The following is a 20,000-nucleotide window of genomic DNA, read 5'->3' as shown; positions in this document are numbered from 1 at the left end:
CCTCTCCCCCCCACTCTCTTCTCCCCTTCTCTCCCTGATCCCCTCCACCTCTTCTCTCCCCCTCTCCCCACCTCTCCTCTCCTCCTCTCCCCCTCTCCCCACCTCTCCTCTCCCCACCTCTCCTCTCCTCCTCTCTCCCCACCTCTCCTCTCCTCCTCTCCCCCTCTCCCCACCTCTCTTCTCCCCACTTCTTCTCTCTTCTCCTCTCCTCACCCCTCCCCCACTTCCTGTCGTCTGCTCCGTTCATCTTTTTTTCCTTCTATGACCTTTCTATCCTTTCATCCTTTTCTCTCTGTCTCCCTCCTTTCCTCTGCATGTCCGTCTGTCTTAATGCCCCCTTTACTTGTTTTTAATCATAATCAGTCTCCTTCTTTTTCTGTCTTTCTAACTCATAAAGAATAGAGGGAACCAGAAAACAGTATAATATATACTCTTTTGATCCCATGAGGGAAATTTGGTGTTTGCATTTATCCCAATCAGTTTAATTAGTGAAACACACTCAGCACACAGTGAGGTGAAGCACACACTAATCCCGGCGCAGTGAGCTGCCTGCAACAACAGCGGCGCTCGGGGAGCAGTGTCGGGGACCAGTAGGCCACGGCTGCCCCTTAATCATTCCTTACTTCTCTCAAACTCCCTCTCCTCATCTGTTCTTCTCTTTCTTTCTTTCTCTCACTGCACCTCTCTTTCACTTCTTCTCCTCTCTCTCTCCCTCTCCTCTCTCTCTCCCTCCATGACTGTTGTTGCCTGTCCATGTTCTTGGCTTGTTATTCAGGCACATGATTAACACTAATCCTTCTGCCCCATTTTTCACCCATCTCCTCTCCTCTCCTCTGTCCAGATTCTATTTTTCTCTTTTTAGTCGGACACACATGACATGCCCACTCACACACAGCCATATGCACTCCACGCACGCATGCACATGCTCACAAGCACACACACACACAAAGATACAAACTCACACACAAACATACAAACACGCATACACACATGCAAACACAAATACACACACTCATATAGGACCAACATCCAACATAGCCATTTCTGACTTATTTGTTTATATATGAGTTTCTGATCTGATTAACTTCTAGATGTTGCCACTCCACTATATTAAACATGGTGAGCTCTCATGGAGGCTTTGACTGTTCTTTTCTATATACTTCATGCATCATCCTGTTTCATGCTTTTGTGCTAATGCCATTCAGCATCATGTCCTCAAATGCATGCATGAAGATGTAATGCTACTGTGAAGTTCAGACACACATCAACAATTACAATTCAGTTCTGATGTGAGCTTAGTTGCCATAGGTGATTGACAGCATCTGTCAATCACCTATGGTTGATTATGTAAATAGGTACATGTACAGTAACTGCTCTCGTGTGTGTGAGGCCAAACCGGGCCTTCAATAAAGGCCCCAGCCCCAGCCCCAGCGGATGTACAGGAGAAGCAACAGCTTCATTTAACTACTGTAGACATATACCAACATCAAAATTACTATAATGTTAACAGCATCTGGATAGAGCAATGGGAAAATGATAATTAAATTTGTGAATTTCAAATTTTGAGAACCAAACTAAACATCTCATGAAGGTAGGGCTCAAGGAAGGATTGTTTTTTTTTTGGCTAACAGAATAAGGATGTATTGGCCTGGAGAAGAACAGGATGGATTCTAGGGTGTGGTGCATTAGAGATGAGTAGCCACCAAGGCAAGGGCTGTAGCTTTGACTCTCTAGACAAGGGCTGTAGCTTTGGCCCTCTAGGCAAAGGCTGTAGGTTTGGCTTTCCAGGCGTTTGTGACATGTTTCTGACCTACAATTTCATTGAGTTGTCTCTGGACATCATGCAATGCCAAGGTCATAGCTTAGCATAGCATAACTTGGGGAACACTGAATTACAATAACTGGCTGGCTCACAAAGCATCCAAATACATTCTCACTTTGATAACTGATATTTAATAATTGCTTGTGATAAACTCAGAAGAGAAAAGATCAGTGCATAATGATTGTTTGTAAACAGGCAAACTTTGTCTCCTCAGACTCTGGTACCACGGAAACCCTAAGCGCTAGTGGGCCTTCAGGTGGTAAACTAACCTGTTCATCTTTTAATGAGGAAATGACCCTGTTAATGAGGGTCCCTTAGTACCTAAAGCCCACCTATTTAACGCTTAATGTTAATTATTCAGACTAGGAGTCTCCTTGACACCCCTGTGAAGAGAGAGTGGGGTATTTACATTTCTGTTCCAGTGCCGGCCGTGGAAGCATTCAGACCTCTCTCAGGTCTTGATTTCGAAACAGCGCTCCAGTCAATCGGTTGAGTTTGGGTGCAGATCTAAAACTGGCTCTAGGAGGACATTCTGTAAATTTGATTTGGGACGGACAGAAATTGTTTGAGAATGAGTTTAAGGACTATTCTTGCTGTTGCTTTCCGGCTACTATCATATAGCAGGAAGAGAGGTCAATGTTGAATCTTAATCATCATCATCATCATCATCATCCTCATCGTTATTATCGCTGGTGAAGAATAGCTGAAACCTGAGCTATGTCCAAGCTTTTTAGAGATCAATGGCAGATTGGGTTACAACGATGAAACATTTAGCTGCTTGGCATTTTGGCAATTACCATAACCCAAAGCATTTGAGAAGCAGCTAGGGTGTGTGGAACGGGTGTGTGTGTTTATTCCCCTGAGTCTGGCTTGTGCAAAATTCCAGAATTGAATTGAAACTGGCTCTGAAATTCTTGAATTTCACTTGCATTTCAATTGAGGAAGCAGAATTGCAATTCGAATTGTGCACAAGTGTGTTATCTTAAGCGAATGCTATGTTTTCCTGGTGATATAACTAATCACAGTTAGGTACTGTATGTATGAGTATGAATGATCATCGTGGCTGCCTCCATAAGAGCGGCATAGTATATATTGGTAAGGGAGTTTTTCCTTGCCTCTGTTGCTCTTGGGTGCTCCTTGTTGGTGCCCCCCCCCATCCCAATCCTCCCCCACCTTTCTTATGCAGCCCTTGCCACTTAATCTACTAAACCCCTCTTCTACTGCACATTTTACCCCCCCCCCCCCCCCATAAATGCACAAATAGGCTGACACCAGACATAATTTCACTGCATTTCTTACATCCAGTAACTATATGCATGTGACAATAAACTTCCTTGTATCCTTGTATAAACCATGAACGACACACATAGAAAATGGCTCCCAAATGGCTGTTTTTATTGGTCACATTGCAGGATCAAAGCAATGCCATCACATTCTGTAAAGATGGCCCCACCAAATAAGCAATCATGAGGTTAGAGTCCAGCTCATAGATTAATTTGAGTGTGTGTGTGTGTGTGTGTGTGTGTGTGTGTGTGTGTGTGTGTGTGTGTGTGTGTGTGTGTGTGTCTGTTGACTGTAGTGTGTGTGTTGAGTGTTTGAAGGGAAGTGTACGTTTCCTGATGATAAACATGACAAATCTCTGCTCAACACCTCCTTTCCTGTTTTAACTACCTGCACAAACAACAGATGAATCTGGCCGAGATATGACCCAAATCTGTTCTAAGCATGATCTAGATCCAATCTAGATCTGGATGTTCTGCTATCTGATGCAACCCTTCCAGATAATGGCTAATGCTCTCCGTCTATAGTTACTTTCTAGGTCAATGCAGTGGTTGAAACCTCAAAACAAATAAACAACTCTGAACTGTTCAAATCCAGGTTCCACACCACCCTACTAATCTCTAATAAAACATAATTATTAGAATACTTATCATACCCTATGAAACACAGAAACATGAAAACCACCAGTATTATTGTACCGTTCAGTATACCTAGCCTGTATATTAAAGGCACAAGGTCCCTAACTCTTTGGTAGGATCAGACCATTGACTAAACCAGTCAATTTAACTCACTCTCACTCATAAACACACACACACACACACACACACACACACACACACACACACACAGACACACACAGACACACACAGACACAACACACACACACACACATTCTTAGTTTCAAGGCGGACATACACTGAATTCTTCATTGATTGTATATTAATTGAATAACATTATAAGCTACTGCAGCAAGTCACTGCCATCACAATGCCATTCTCTCTTGATTTCTTGCAGAGAGATGCGGACACACACACACACACACACACACACACACACACAGCAGTGCTGCCACTGTATTTAACACTGAATATCTGCTGCCAGCACACTGTAGTGAGATTGCACTGGGTTTCACATTTTCACTGTCTTTCCAAACCTTTAAAAAGGGTGTTCCCTGACAACCACCCTCGCCCCACTCCGACCCCACCCGACTCGACCGTTACGCCTGCAGCTCGGTGGTCACGGCGCCGGAGTGGCCCTCGGCGTGGTCGGCGCGGACGGAGAAGAGCGGGTGGAAGAGGAAGTGGAAGGCGAAGGCCAGGGCGTGGCGCAGGCGGGCGCGCCAGTCCTGCTCCAGCTTGAGCTGCCGGCCGGCGGGCACCGTCGGGTGGGCCACGCCGTCGCAGTTGAGGCAGCGCAGCGCCTTCAGCTCGAACACCGGCCACTTGCTGCCCAGCCGGCCCTCCAGCACCGTGCTGAACTCCAGCAGGCTGCCCGAGCGCAGCGCCAGCAGGACCGCGCGGAACTCGTCGCTCGCCCGCAACACGATGTCCTTGGTGGCGTCGTCCTCGCTGCCCGCACCGCCGTTACTGCTGCCCTCTCCGCCTCCGCGCGGCATCCCCACGGTCACCTCCATCTTGAGGCGGTCGTAGCGCTTGAGGTGGCAGGGGTGCTTGGCGAGGGGCTTGATGCGGCACAGCGGGTCGGGCGGCGGCGAGTCAGCCGGGACGGGGCGCGGGGGCGCCGGCTCCTCGCACGGCGGGTACTCGTCGCCGTAGAAACAGCGCAGCCAGTCAGCCACGGGGCCCGGGAGCATGTTGACCAGTGCCTGGGCGCCGTTCTCCAGGTCGGTGACGCGCACGTAGCGGAAGCGGCCGGTCCAGGTGACCCGGTGGCCCTCCAGGTGGCTGCACAGGACCTGCGTCTGGGCCATGCTGCTGTCACGCCACGCCCTGATAACATACACACACATACATACACACACACACACACACAGAGACGCACGATCGCACACACGCACGCACACACACACACACACACACACACACACACACACGCGCACACATGCATACACACGCACACTCGCACACACACACAGACACGCACACATGCACGCAGGCACACACACACACACACACACAGATTAAAACAGATTAAAGGCTGAACACACTTAACAGCACTAACAAAACTGAAAGTTGCAGTCCACACTTCAGCAGAAAGGCTATTGATATTTGAGATTCAAATAACAAGTATCACTTGATTCAATCTAAGCCTGCTGTACTTATTTGCATTCTAATAGTGAACTGGTATGAATCATTAAGCGTGGCTCTGACCTGGGTCCGCAGATCTCGCCGTACTGCTGCCAGCTGAGCGTGGAGTTGTAGACCTTCATGCCCTCGCTGCGGAACACATAGAGCCAGCAGAAGAGCACCAGCGCGCTGATCCACACCAGGATGAGCTTGACCAGGCTGCTGCGCCGCAGTGACCGCAGCACGGCCAGCGGCGACATGCTGAAGCGCGTCCACCAGCGCAGCAGCACGGGGCAGGCGAGCACGCACACCGTCACGCACATCTTGGCCACGTCCAGCGACAGGAACCACTGGGCCAGCTGCACGGCGGCGGCCGCCACTATGCCGAGGGCCAGCACGGGCAGCGCGAAGACGAAGAGCAGGTAGCCCACGCAGGTGCGCATCAGGCCAATGGGCGAGGAATGTTCCAGAAGGGTGCCGGCCAGCTCGGCCCACACGAAGCAGAGCAGGTAGGGCAGCAGGACGCAGTAGAACCCGCGGAACCCGCGCAGGGAGACCATGCGGCCGCACACACTCAGAAGGTACCCGTACAGCAGGCAGGGCACGCCCAGGTTCAGCGTCGCCCAATCGCCCAGCGGCACACTCAACCAGGCCCCGCCCACCAGCCTCCCCAGCCAACCGCCCAGCTGCTTGTCGGTCAGCGTGCACAGGGCGATGGCGGCTTGGGTCAGCAGCGCGTGGCGGGCGGGGGGCTGCGCGACGGGCTGCAGGCTCAAGTAGCTGCTGACCGTGAAGAAGATGGCCACGGCCGCCAGCTCCGCGCACGGCACCCAGGCCCCGTCGGCCAGCGGGAAGGCCAGCACCAGGAAGAAGGCGGAGAGCAGGAAGTAGAGGTGCGGCTCCAGGTGGCTCCAGCTGAAGTTGGACTCGGCCTGCTCCACGTCCAGGCCCGGCTCGAAGCGCGCCAGCAGCGCCGTGAGTGCCCGGAAGTTGTCCCAGCCGCGGCTGTCCTGGAAGACGCGCAGCGTGCAGATGGCCATGGAGGCGAAGGCCAGGTAGAAGACCACCAGCGGCACGGCCAGCAGGAAGAAGTCCAGCGTCAGGTTGGAAATGATGAAGAAGAAGACCAGCGCGTTGACGTGGTGCGTGGGGATGAGCGCGCTGAGCCACTGCATGCCCGCGCGCGACGCCCACTCGATCAGCACCTCCTTGATCTCCAGCACCGCATGCAGCGGGAACTTCAACACCTGAGATGGAGCGAGGGAAGAGAGAGAGAGAGAGAGAGTAAAAAGGAGGTAGAGAGAGGGAGAGGAGAGAGAGAGTAACAAGGAGGGAGAGAAGGAGAGAGAGAGAGAAGAAATGAGAGGCTTAAAGCGATGGTTCGGAGTAATTTCACCCTAGGGTCCTTTGCACCATGACCCCGAGCCAAACACCCTCCCAGAACCTTTTTTCCCTTGGTCGAACCCTGGTCGAGTAGCGCTGTCAGAAACTAATGACGTTCTGCAGTCGTGATGGAACCAACTTTTATCTCATAAATTACCCCACTAATAATGCCCTGAATGGTACGAACGTCGACGTTTCTTCCGTAATTTGGGAAAAGCCCGTAAAAGTCCTGGCAGGAAGCGATTACATCATTGTTTTTTGGTATATCCAGTTTTTCATATTTTTTTTTCGAAGTGTTTATAACTTAGTGTTAACTAATAATTGTTGCAAACTGGACTACGAACAAAATATTAGTGCATTCCTGAATCTACATCCTTATGCATGCTTCCTGCCAGGACTTTTACGGGCTTTTCCCAAATCACGGAAGAAACGTCGAAGCAGCGGTATAGTAGCAGATAATCAGGCAAGTCTTATTTAAATAAACTCCTGGTGCACTTACAAACTTTCTAATGCCTCGTTATTGGACTAAAGGTCATAGTTGTACTACTGTAGAAGTTTCGTACCATTCAGGGCATTATTAGTGGGGTAATTTACGAGATAAAAGTTGGTTCCATCACGACTGCAGAACGTCATTAGTTTCTGACAGCGCTACTCGACCAAGGTTCTGGGAGGGTGTTTGGCTCGGGGTCATGGTGAAAAGGACCCTAGGGTGAAATTACTCCGAACCATCGCTTTAACAAACCTTTATTAAAACAATATTGGGTATTTAAATACTACAAAATAAATAAGAATAATTTTGGAGATGAAAGGAGAGGAGGAGAGAAGGAGGTTACATACAGGCCAACATAAAATGTATTTGTTTTAATACTTTGTTTGGTAACTTTTATTTTTGCTGACATACTCAAGACTCCTTGACGAGGCATCTGCAATCTATTAAATAGTTATAGGAACTGCGGTCAGAGGAACTCAATAGTCCCCAGTTCCATGCTGTCAGAATGCGTGAGAAAAGCATGAAGTGCAAAAGAGAGAAAGAATAGTTTTGAGGAAGAGAGAGTGGGGAAGGAGGAGGAGATAGTGAGAGAGCGGAATTGACTCTACAGAGGTGATGAGTGTAGGTGTGTGTGTATGTGTGTGTGAGAGAGAAGTGTGTGAGAAAGTGTGTATAGTGTAAGAACTCGGAGTAAATGAGTAAGTGATAATTGTGTATGTGTGTGTGTGTGTGTGTGTGTGTGTGTGTGAAGAAGGGGGAGGGTGTAAGTAGGGAGGGTGTGTTTCTGTGTGTATGTAAGGCAAATGTGTGTCCATGTTGTTCACACACCATGTAGTTCCGATTAACTTAATTGTGGGCAATTGGTATTTGTATGTGTGTTTATGTTGTGCGTGAGGGAGGCAGTGTGCATGTAAAAAAAAGTGTGTGTGTGTGTGTGAGAGAGAGAGAAGCATGATGCATAGAGACACAGACAGCAGACAGAGCATGAGCATTTCTGTCTGTGTGTGTTGTGTGTGTGTGTGTGTTGTGTGTGTGTGTGTGTGTGTGTGTGTGTGTGTGTGTGTGTGTGTGTGTGTGTGTGTGTGTGTGTGTGTGAGTACCTTCTGGTGCAGGGGCAGCTCGTCTGGGTTCTTCACCGGCTCTTCGTCATCATCGTCGTCCACTCCTGTGGCACCGTCTAAGGCTGGTGAGGGGGCGACGCCCAGTGCGTAGCGCTTAGTGTTCTCTACAAAGTCCTCCACACGCACACACTGACCAGCTACACATGAACACGCACACACACACACACACACACATACACAAGCACAAACACACACGTTCCCAAATACAGACACACACACACAGAGAAAGGCACGCACGCGCACACACACACACACACACACACACACACACACACACAAGCACAAACAAAGTGATTTACTCAAATTACCAGATTTCAAATGAACACATGATAATAAAGATACATTTGTATTGCTCTATTTCAAACAACTTTGAACTAAATTCTCAACTTTAAAAGTCATTTGTTTGGTGCATTTGTTCAGACAGAGCTGACTTGCCATTAATCTCACTGCCTGTGTGTTTTTCTGGGAACAGAAGTCAGGACTGAAGGTGTGTGTGTGTGTGTCTGTGTGTGTGTGTTTGTGTGTGTGTGTGTGTGTGTTGTTCTGGGAACAGAAGTCAGGACTGAAGGTGTGTGTGTGTGTGTGTGTTGTTTTGGGAACAGAAGTCAGGACTGAAGGTGTGTGTGTGTGTGTGTGTGTGTGTGTGTGTTGTGTGTGTTGTTCTGGGAACAGAAGTCAGGACTGAAGGTGTGTGTGTGTGTGTGTGTGTGTGTGTGTGTGTGTTGTTTTGGGAACAGAAGTTAGGACTGAAGGCAGACATTATTACCAATAACAATAACGTCACTCGGACCAATTTAAACCATCTATTTGCAATTTATTATCAACGTCATTTCCTATTATTATCACAGCAAGTGTCGACACACAAACACACACACACACACAGAGCAATACAAATCTGAGTCCATTTGGTGGGTGGGCATGAATAATTTATTGATATCAGCCGCATTCCTGATGACCACACATACGCATTTATCGGCATCACACTAATGCATCCAATTTCATTTCCATACTTTTTACCCTGTGGGAATCCCATCTAGTCTGTGCTCCAGTAAACCACCACACACACCCACACACACATGCACACACACACACACTCACATTCAGTGGAGATGAGGCCTTCTAGCACTTTCTTCTGTCGTAGAGCGGAAGTGGAGGGAGGCCCCTGGGGAGCAGGGCCATCTAGAGGCAAAGAGAGACATTACATCAAAACACCCGTACTGGCTGTGTGTGTGTGTACACACATTTACATTAACATGTCTACACTGGGTGTGTGTATGTGTACATGAATACATTAACATACCTACACTGGCTGTGTGTCTCTGTGTGTTCACACGTTTACATTAACATACCTACACTGGCTGTGTGTGTGTGTGTGTGTGTGTGTGTGCATATATGTTTACATTAACATATCTACACTGGCTGTGTGTGTGTGTGTGTACACGTTTACATTAACATATCAACACTGGCTTTGAGTGTGTGTGTGTGAGTGTACATGTTTACATTAACATACCTACACTGGCTGTGTGTGTGTGTGTGTGTGTGTGAGTGTACACGTTTAAATTAACATACCTACACTGGCTGTGTGTGTGTGTGTGTGTGTGTGAGTGTACATGTTTCAATGCAGTGTGTATCATTCTCTGGTAGCTTAGAGGCAAGACTTTCATTCCTCCTTTTTGAGTTGAGTCTCTGAGTGAGTGTGGGACATGTGTTCCTGTCTGGTGCTGATGCTGTGTGTGTGTATGGTGTGTGTGTGCGTGTGCATGTGCGTGTATGTGTGTGTGTGTGTAGGAGTGCCTGTCTCGGTGATGATGTGCACAGCATTCTCCAGTAACAGTGATGCTGTGTGGTGTGTGGTGTGGTGTGTCTGTGTGTCTGTGTGTGTGTGTGTATACCTGTCTCAGTGTTAATGTGGTCAGCATTGTCCAGTAGCTCGGTGGCGGTGATGTTGCTCTTCCGCTCTGGGTTGAGTTTCCAGTACATGAGCAGAGCCGCCTTCCTCACACTCCTCTCAAAGCGAGACTCCAGAGCAAGACTGCGCACCTCCTCCCTGTTCTCAGCAGTGATGCCTACACACACACCACACACACACGCACACACACACACACACACACACACACACGCACCACACACAACACACACACACAGAGGTGGACAGAGAAGGAGAGGAAGGGGCACATGTGAAGTGTAGGAAGCAATCTTTCCTCCCTCAGGCACAGAGATGGACATGGGTCACATGGGCCGCCTGTCCAGGGCCGACGGGCCACAACACAGTCTGCATCATCACTCACCTGCACACAACACAGGCCCAGGTGTGTGTGTGTGTGTGTGTGTGTGTGTGTGTGTGAGTGCCAACTGACCTGTATGTTTGTGTGAGTACCATTTGACCTCTTTTAAATATTCATTGTTAGCTGAAGAGATTCCTCTTGAAGTTACAGGTTATTTGACCTGACACTGGGTAGTGGACAATACACCGGAGATCAGTGAGTGTGTGTGTGTGTGTGTGTGTGTGTGAGAGAGAGAGAGTGTGTGAAAGTGTGTGAGAGTGTGTGTGAGAGAGAGAGAGAGAGAGAGAGAGAGAAACTGTGTGTGTGTGAGACACACGTTTGAGAATACCTGCACATGATGGTCAGCATGATTTGTGTGTGCGTGTGTGTATGTGTGCATGTTGCATATGAGAGTACAGCAACCTGACTGGACATGTTCATTAGTCCTCGGCCGTGCCCTACATCTGGAGGTGTGAATGTGTATGGTCATGTTAGCTGGTAATTACAGACTCACCCTTTAAAAATGGATGCAGTTTGGCCAAACTACACCACTTCTCACCCTAGTGGAAAACTACTTATCACCCAGGCCTGAGTCAAAAGCCCTTTTCCTCTCTGCTTTAAGGGCCACACACACCAGGAACCATATTTAAAGTATAAAGCCAACTGTAACCATAATGATATGAGCATCCACACTGACTGACAATAAGGAAGGTCTCCCCTCATACTGATGGACGAGATTGGATTCTGATCAGCTGTCACCTTTTTATTGTTCTTAAAATCGCTTTGAAAGTGATACCCAACAATAATTCAGGTCGTTATTGTATGCAGTGTGGACCATGTCATTCCTACTGTATTAACTAGAGCGGTACTCATAGTTATAGTTATCATTCCTACTAACTAGAGCAGTACTCATCATTCCTGGTATGTGAACTGCCCTTTAGAATGATGTCATGTTGTCATGGCAATTAACCAGCCAGCACCTCTGATTACAGTACATTCTCAGTCAACACAATGCATGTTCATGCTTCCATAATAATTCATAAAATTACTGAATTGAACTTCTCACTTCTCTCGTCTACATGCGTACCTGTGTGAGTGTGTGTGTGTGTGTGTCTCACCCTTCCCCTCGTTGAGACATCGCTGCAGGAGCTTCACCGCATCTCTTCGCCCATTTTTCACCGCCTGCAGAAGCCACGACACCGCGGTGACGCTGTTCACCTCGTCCTCCTCCTGCTCGGCCAATCGCAGGTAGTATCTCCCCATCTGCCAAGTCACATGACTCAGCCAATTACTGAGCAGTTTATCAAAGATAGGGGCATATAAGACTCACAAAATCAAGGTGATCAATGACTCCAGTACAGGCTGATGGGAGGACTACTGACTAGTATGAGGAGTACCTGACTAGCTCCATGAGACTTGAGACCTGAGGTCTGTTGTGCTTTGGAGAAGCCAAGCAGGAACACACAGAAGCAATGGTACACACAAGACATGCAACGTTATGCATGCTTGTGTGTGTGTGTGTGTGTGTGTGTGTGTGTGTGGTGTTTAGCAGAGGCCCAAAGCTCTACATGGCCTAAGGCTGACTGGCAGACGACAAGTGGATTAAGCGGGCTTACAGCTCCGCCTGCTGGCTGATAAGGGTTCCTGCACTCAAGTGAAGATAGATAGATAGATAGATAGATACTTTATTGATCCCCAGGGGAAATTCAAGGTCTCAGCAGCAGCATACATACAACACAAACACATTCTTTAACAGCAGAAAGAGTAATTAAAGTATATAATATAACAAACTACATTCCCTGTACAACTTCTGGTTTCTTACCAGGGCATCCAGTAGCACCAGTAGTGTCATGGCTCTACCCTTCCTGTTCATCTCTTTTACTGTACTGAACTCTACTACCTACCTGGACTGGAACCTCATCCGTGTGTGTGTGTGTGTGTGTGTGTGTGTGTGTGTGTGTGTGTGTGCCTGTGTCTGTGTGTGTGTGTGTGTGTGTGTGTGTGCTTGTGTGTGTGTGTAGGGGGGTCCTGGACAGACTGAATAAACTGTATATTCCATACATTCCACCCAAACAGACTTTGTTAGATGTCCTCCATGACATTTCTGTCTTCACTTCAGGAAACTAAGCTCAACTTTCCCTGGCTCTCTCTCTTTCCTCAGAGATATACCAGTTGGGGAATTAAGCTCTGTAAACACACACACACACACACACACACACACACACACACACACACCTAATTTAGAAATTATATCACACACTTCCTCACGTGCCCGGCACAAGAACCAACACAGATGGCATCATGCCTGACCAAGGCATGGCAGATAAACACGGCAAACAAACAAATCTGTTAAGGTCAGAGAAATGCCCTGATCACGTTTCATGTGCATGCATTTGTGTGTGGTGTGTGTGTGTAGTGTGTAAGAGTGTGATGAATGTGATTGTCTATGTGCGTCTATAAGAACAGATGTACAGACAACATATAAATGTGTGCGTGTGTGCGTGTGTGGGCCTGTGCGTATACTTAGGAACAAAATTATTCATTCCCCTGGCAAATATTGATTCAATGTTGTTCAATTTTCTATTGACTAATATGTTTGTTCTGACTGAAAATGACACTGCTAGATACCAAAAGGTTGTAAGACAATGTGGTAGAAACATGGAATCAAAAAAAGAGGCGTTTTTATCTTTTTTATTTACATTTTTATGAAAAATGCCGTGTCCAAAATTATTCATACCCCTTTTAAACAATCACTGGAAACCACCACAGCTCTCAAAATGGTTCATATAGTACCTACCAAGCCTCTTCATGTCTCCACAATGATTCTAAACTGCACCTTTTTAACAGCAATCTGGGTTTTGAGGCAAGAACGATTCTTTGCCATCACTCTGGCCTCGTGCTCACTTTTTTGACGGATTGAGGTCTGGACTATGGCTGGGCCACTCTAAAATGTTAATATTGTTCTCTGTTAACCATTTCTTGCCTTGTTTAGCTGTATGTTTTGGATCATTGTGTTTAATGGTCAAATGCCCCCTATTGGGGCAGGTCTCTTGGCACACTGCCTCATCTTATTCTCCAGAATCTTAACGTAGCCTCTTGTTTTAGTGTTACCGTTTACTTCGAGAAAAGAATGGGTATAAATAATTTTGTTCTTAATTGTATGTGCGTGCATGTGTGCTTGTGTGTGTGTGTGTGTGTGTGTGTGTGTGAGTGTGTGTGTGTGTGTGCGTGTGTGTGCGTGTGTGTGAGTGTGTGTGTGTGCGTGCTAACCTCAGTCTGTGCCTTAGCATCTCCTGCTCTGGCTCTCTCCTCCAGCTCTTGTATATTAATATCTCCAGAAACTCCCTCTCCTGAAGAGCAATACAGACAGGACACACCCGCACACACCCGCGCACACGCACACACACACACACACACACACACACACACACACACACACACACACACACACACACACACACACACACGTAAAGGAAACACAAACAGTCATTATAAAAACACATACAGATTCACCAGAATAGACAAAACATTGTAAAATATAAACACAGTTCATAAGGGTTCAGTTCAGGAAGTCCTCTTGTCAATGTGTGTGTGTGTGTGTGTGTGTGTGTATGTAAGTGCACATGATATTTGAACCCCCCCCCCCCCCCCACGCATGTATCTTATTTATTTATGCTTGTGTTTGCATAAAGATTTGCTCACAAATTTGTGATTGTGTATGTTCCTATGCATGTCCCATGTGAGTGTGTGTGTATGTGTGTGTGTGTGTGTGTGCGTGTGTGTGTACGTGTGTGAAAATATCCTCAAGGCAGCTCAAACTCACAGAAGGTCAAACCAGATGAAAGTCATGCAGTCTAAAGATAGAAATGTCTTTAATTGTTGAAGGACAGAATGCTCGTGAGCAAAACCTCAAAACATGTTTTGAGGCCCCGCTTATTCACTGCAAACTGTTGAAAGAGACATTTGTCACACTGATTAACCTAAAACCTAAATATCACCTTTCATCTGTATGCAGATTGTAGATCGTAGCCTATGCAGATAGGCCTATATTTAGGCTACTGTTTCCTTGAAAAGCCCAAGCCAAGTTATCAATTTCAAGACAGAGAGCACTTTTATATAACGATCAATGAATTCATTAATTAGCCATATTTACATGACATTGTGAAAACCTAAATGTCACATTGCTACAATTATCTTGTATCTTTTGTATTTCTTGCATTCTATGTTATTGTTTTGTTTATTTGTTCATTGTGTTAATGCAAAATCAGTGGAGTCAGCCAACTATGCATTTCACTACATACAGGCTATAGGCCTACTACATATTATAGGCCTACTTTCTAACAGTATACAACCATTTCAAAAAACACAGCAAATGACGTAAACGCTACTACAGTCCATGTCACCAAGGAAATGCTATATAAGATGAGTTTGGATGGCAATTTTCAATCATTTTACATTTTCTCTGCGACTACAAAAATGATGATATAAAACCAACTTAGTGAGAATATCTTGTGAAATTTAATGTGTCGCACTAACGACTCGCTCGGTGACCAATTGGCCACGCCCACCATAGACAAGGTTCTAAGGGCGGCGGTTCATGTCTGGGACCACAACCATTACACACCAGCAGCAATATGTGGTGTGTGGACTTTATGCCTTTGGGGACCACACACACCCACCGACACCGACACACACACACACACAACCACTCTGCGGCCATTGAGGAGCAAGCCCCCACACCAGATCATGGCAGCAACTCCCGTGGTGATGGAGGCCTGGGGACCCACGTGGTGATGGAGGCCTGGGGACCCACGTGGTGATGGAGGCCTGGTGACCCACGTGGTGATGGAGGCCTGGTGATGACTCTCCAGGCCGTCTGGACCAGAAACGTGTTCACCCACCGGACCTTACATAATCTAAACCCTCCAATGTCACTGATGATGAATGTAAAACGTCACTTTAAACTATACAGTTGGGCTATGTGCTGTTTTATCTCTGTGGTGTAGTTCAGTAAGTAATTCCAAAAATCTAACTGGAGCTTATTTCTAGGTTTTGTGATTGGTCTGTTTTTCCAGAGAATGGTGCTCGGCGAGCAGGACCCATTACAGTCAAACAGGGCAACAAAATGTATCAATCTTGCCCAATTTGTGTCTTTGTGCTTCGGCTTGTTTGTATACCCTCTGGGTGATAAATGTTGGGAAAAATATAAATAAAAAAAAATAAATTAAAAAAATCTTGCCCAATTATGTTTGATAGGATAGGCCAACATCAATAACCATATAATTCAACAAGATGAGGGCATGTGCCTTAATGATTGAAAGGCAAATCGATATCAGAATTTTCTTGGAGTTTGTAACTCAGTTTGTGGTGACGGCCTGCTCTAGGCAGATTTGCACATTTGCCATATTCTTTACATTCCTTAATGATGGATTTCACTGGATTTCATGATGGATTTCAACTCCAGGGGATGTTCAGTGACTTGGAAATTGTTTTGTATTCATTCACTTCACCTCACTTACGCTTGTCAATAACCTTTTCTTTGAGTTGTTTGGAGTGTTTGGAATTATAGCCAGGAATACTAATTGACCAGTGACTGGACCTTCCAGACGCAGGTGTCTTTATATTACTATACTATACACATTCACTGCACTCAGGCAATCTCCATTTCAAAAATTGTGAGACTATTAGCACCAAATGGCTAGACCGCTGTTGCATTTTCTATGCAATTTATGCAATCGCTTACTTTACATTATGTATTTTTAACTAATTAACATTACTTAATCCTTAATTTCCTTTCACTTTGACATTAAAGAGGGAATTTTTGTAAGTTATTGTAAAAAGGCAATTAAATTAGCAAAGATTCCATTTGCTAAAGCAATAAAAGGAAATCCAAGGGGGTGAATACTTTTTATAGGCACTGTACTGAATGCACATGCATGTGTGTTTAAGCGTGTGTATGCATGCGTGCGTGTGTGTGTGTGTGTGTGTATGTTGGGGGTAGATACTTTTAGCTTGCTCTTATCTGTGCTGTGCTGAGCAGAGCGTGACTCAATGCAGCAGCTGACTCTGTGGTGGAAGTCCACTCAAAAACCCACCGCTCTCAGGAATGGCATGAAGGCCGTCAGGAATGGTATATCTAGCCTAGACTCTGTGTCTGTGTGATATGTGTGTACGTGTGTGTGTGTCTGGCGGCTCACCTGTAGTGTGCTGCGGAGAAGGCTGTGGAGAGCTAGAGCTGGGCGTGTCGGTCCCTGTTGCCATAGAAACACCGCTGGCAGCGTTGAGCTGTGACCGCCGAGACTGCTGGGAAGGACTGTGCGGGGCGCGGGAGAGGCCAATGTCAAAGTGGGCAGGAGACTGTGGAGGAGTGGGGGGAGCCCCACGTAGTGGACTATCCATTTCTGAAAGGCCAACAGAGAAGCATTCCACAACTAGCATCAGCACACATTCATAAACACAACGGCATCATGGAAATGGTAAGGTGTCTTACGGTCAGCTTGTGAACCTGTAGTGTGAAAGAGAAAGAGAGAGAAACATAAAAGAGATAGCCACTCCCAAGCTTATCTCAGTTTACCAAATCCAACACTGAAGGATAGAGCCCATAAAACAGTGTCCTGTGTGTGTGTGTGTGTGTGTGTGTGTGTGTGTGTGTAGTCTTGCTGACAGGCAGCAAGGTTACATATTTCGTGTTATTCCTGTCATCATCGCTGCCATACTGTGTCAGGCAAACGGCAGTCTGCACTGGAGACTGGCTGGAACGACAGTAGACCTACATGAGTACAGTGAGGTTAGTGGGAACCCGTTAATGTCTGGGAGAAGTCCCTGGCACGCTGACAGCACTGCCGCAAGTAGCCTACGTCTGACGTGCCCTCCTGATCTTCTCGGCGATAATGCGCGGTCGGGGGGATCCACACCATAGTATTCTTATGATTCACACCAAAGATGGATTCTTATGTCATCGAAGACAGTACGGTGCGCATCCTGGTCATGAGTTAGACTACAGTAAGCTATTTACAACAATAACCAAAAGATCATGTGGAACCATGACTGCTTGACTTCTGACATTGTTTACGTAAAGGAAACAAGAAACTAATCCAGGGGGATTTTAGTTGTCCTGTTCTAGGTCTATTATTATCTTGACCGTGACTGACTGACCGACTGACTGACCGTAACGCAGGATCAAAACGAAAGTGTGACGAACGACAACACAACAAAGCACTATCTATACAATTAACAACACAAATTCTCTATAGGTCTTGGACTATCTCTGCAAAACAAATACATGTGGAACACAGTGTGCTGAACTGGGGAACTCTCAACTCTCCAACAGCATCGAATGGAAACGGAGGACCGACACGACTCTCCAGATACTCACTAGGTAGTATTTAGGCTCGAGGATAGATTTTCTTCTGAACCGCTAGAATGGGCTTGTTTCTTGTTTCTCCTTCATCCCGTAACCATTTTCCGTGAAGGTGTTGCAGGGAACATTTCGGGACTGTGAAAGTGAATTCGCTCTTACAGATGTCCGGCCAGCTGTTGGTCTAGCAGCCAAACAATCCCGCCCATTTCCTCAGATAATGCTCCCATTGGGCGACAGTTATGGCAGTTAAAAGGTCCGCAAACATAATTGGCTGTCATTACAGGAAGTTGGAGTTCTTTTAGTGCACAAATTAAGTCCGTACAAGTCGATGACAGCATACTCGCTAACGCTGCGGCGCAGAGAGGTAGACAAGCGTGCGCATAAAAGTTGTTTGAATTGTAAATTCATTTCCATGCCACATGACACCTTATGACCTTATGCCACAAGACTCCTCAGTGGTAGGCCTATATTGAATTGAGCACATAGGCATTTAAACACAATGGGCTAGGCCTACTATTAGTAGTGTGAATTTCCCCTTGGGGATCAATAAAGTATCTGTAAAAACAGTAAAGTAAGACTGTAAAAACAGTGGCAACATAGGCATTAAAGTATGAGATTTGTCAAATGCATTTGTCAAATTTGCCCCTGCCAGTGAAAGCTTATCAACTGCATCTATATTAGAAACTGACAGATCTGGTGAGCTATCAGGACAGGGGGGGCAATGGGGTGAGCTATCAGGGCAGGGGGGCTAATGGGGTAAGCTATCAGGGCAATGCCATCATCTGAGCATCATTTCCTGAATGCTTGGGTGGGACAGACTCGCAACCTTGCAGTCCTGACGAACATACACTGTATGTGCTACAGCTTTGCATATGTAGACCACATTTTGTTCACTTGTTTAGATGGAATACGTCTGTCCCCCTAAGACATCAATCCCTTCAGGAAGTGTAAGCTAGTTCAAAAATTGATGTCTCAGAATGCCCTGTGATGTACGGCTGTTGAAGAAGTGCACGGTGGGACTTCCACCACCCGTCTCTCTCTGTGTGTGTGTGTGTGTGTGTGTGTGTGTGTGTGTGTGTGTGTGTATGCGTGCGTGTGTGTGTGTGTGTTTGTGCGTGCGCGTGTGCGTGTCTGTGGCACTTTATAGACTAATCATTCATGACTAATCAATGCTCTTACTTCATAGTTAATATACCAATAATGATAATCATCCCACAGGTTTTGTCATGGTACAGCCAACATATCTGGCATTGCTTATCGCATACCCCACTACTCATCTCTTAGGCTTTTTCTATCCCATTTCATCATTTCGCCTGGTCTGATCACCTCTGGGTGACCACATCTTTATAATACAGTGCATCAGTCAGCAGCAGAAGCTTGTTCCCAGAACCAGAAAGTGCTGATGCTAAAAAACAATTACCCAATGGGAGTAAACCGGTTTGTCCACTAGAGGGAGGCAGATATCATGCTAACAGTTGAGAGAGGATCAGACATCGATGAAACCGCCTGTGATCCCACTGGAAGGTCAAATTTAAAATGACTAACAGCCAGACTAAAATCCATCCCTCCCATATACTATAACTATGTAATAATATAGTAATAATAAGATTTCTAGGTTCTACTAGTCTATAATACTTCTATGATATATAGCTTGCCCTCTAGTTCTTGTAGTTTTATAGTACTTATGTCCCGAAATACTATAAGATTCCTATAATATCTATAGTATTCTTATAAGATTACTGTAATATTTGTCCATAAATACTATAAGATTCCTAGTTCTTTTTTATTAGGTAGTGTATAGTTTGCTGAGCCCCACTATTTCCATTTACTAAGCCTGTGTATGCAAGTATGCAAATACATCTTTAAAGTGCACTCACAGCCTGACATTGTTAGCCTAGCTTAGCATAATTCACTGGACGTGGGTTTTACCCGGTCCCAAGCCATTACCCAGTTAGCCTACAGCTAGGTTATAGCTAAAATGGAGCACGGCTAACTGGTGTAACACACATCCAGTGAATTATGCTAATCTCAGC

The 20,000-nt window shown here is 46.2% G+C and overlaps 1 protein-coding gene across 2 annotated transcripts; it reads right to left on the bottom strand.

Moving 5' to 3' along the window:
- Window positions 1-3,191: 3,191 nt before the first annotated feature.
- On the bottom strand, window positions 3,192-18,135 carry wfs1b (Wolfram syndrome 1b (wolframin)). Of its 2 annotated transcripts, none has more exons than XM_042061973.1 (9): window positions 17,983-18,135; window positions 16,805-17,017; window positions 13,878-13,957; window positions 11,726-11,870; window positions 10,236-10,409; window positions 9,442-9,522; window positions 8,323-8,480; window positions 5,434-6,596; window positions 3,192-5,052 (listed from the first exon to the last, which is right to left on the bottom strand). In XM_042061973.1, exons 2-9 carry the CDS (start codon window positions 17,004-17,006, stop codon window positions 4,320-4,322), a joined length of 2,736 nt encoding a protein of 911 aa, XP_041917907.1. In that variant the 5' UTR covers window positions 17,007-17,017; window positions 17,983-18,135; the 3' UTR covers window positions 3,192-4,319. The 2 variants fall into 2 exon arrangements, with proteins under 2 accessions (XP_041917907.1, XP_041917906.1); XM_042061972.1 differs by having other exon boundaries at window positions 16,805-17,008.
- Between the last annotated feature and the right edge of the window lie 1,865 nt (window positions 18,136-20,000).

The sequence above is a fragment of the Alosa sapidissima genome, chromosome 14 (assembly GCF_018492685.1).
Source record: "Alosa sapidissima isolate fAloSap1 chromosome 14, fAloSap1.pri, whole genome shotgun sequence".
Classification (NCBI taxonomy): Eukaryota; Metazoa; Chordata; class Actinopteri; order Clupeiformes; family Clupeidae; genus Alosa; species Alosa sapidissima.
The sequence above is the reverse complement of the archived record's forward strand: the minus strand, read 5'-3'. Positions and strand labels throughout refer to the sequence as shown.

Excerpts from the sequence above, each read along its gene's own strand:
- wfs1b (XM_042061973.1), bottom strand. The coding sequence starts at position 17,006 with ATGGATAGTCCACTACGTGGGGCTCCCCCCACTCCTCCACAGTCTCCT. Across the intron at positions 10,410-11,725 it reads ATGTCTCAACGAGGGGAAGG|GCATCACTGCTGAGAACAGG; the intron begins GTGAGACACACA and ends GTGTGTGTGTAG. Across the intron at positions 6,597-8,322 it reads AGCTGCCCCTGCACCAGAAG|GTGTTGAAGTTCCCGCTGCA; the intron begins GTACTCACACAC and ends GCTCCATCTCAG.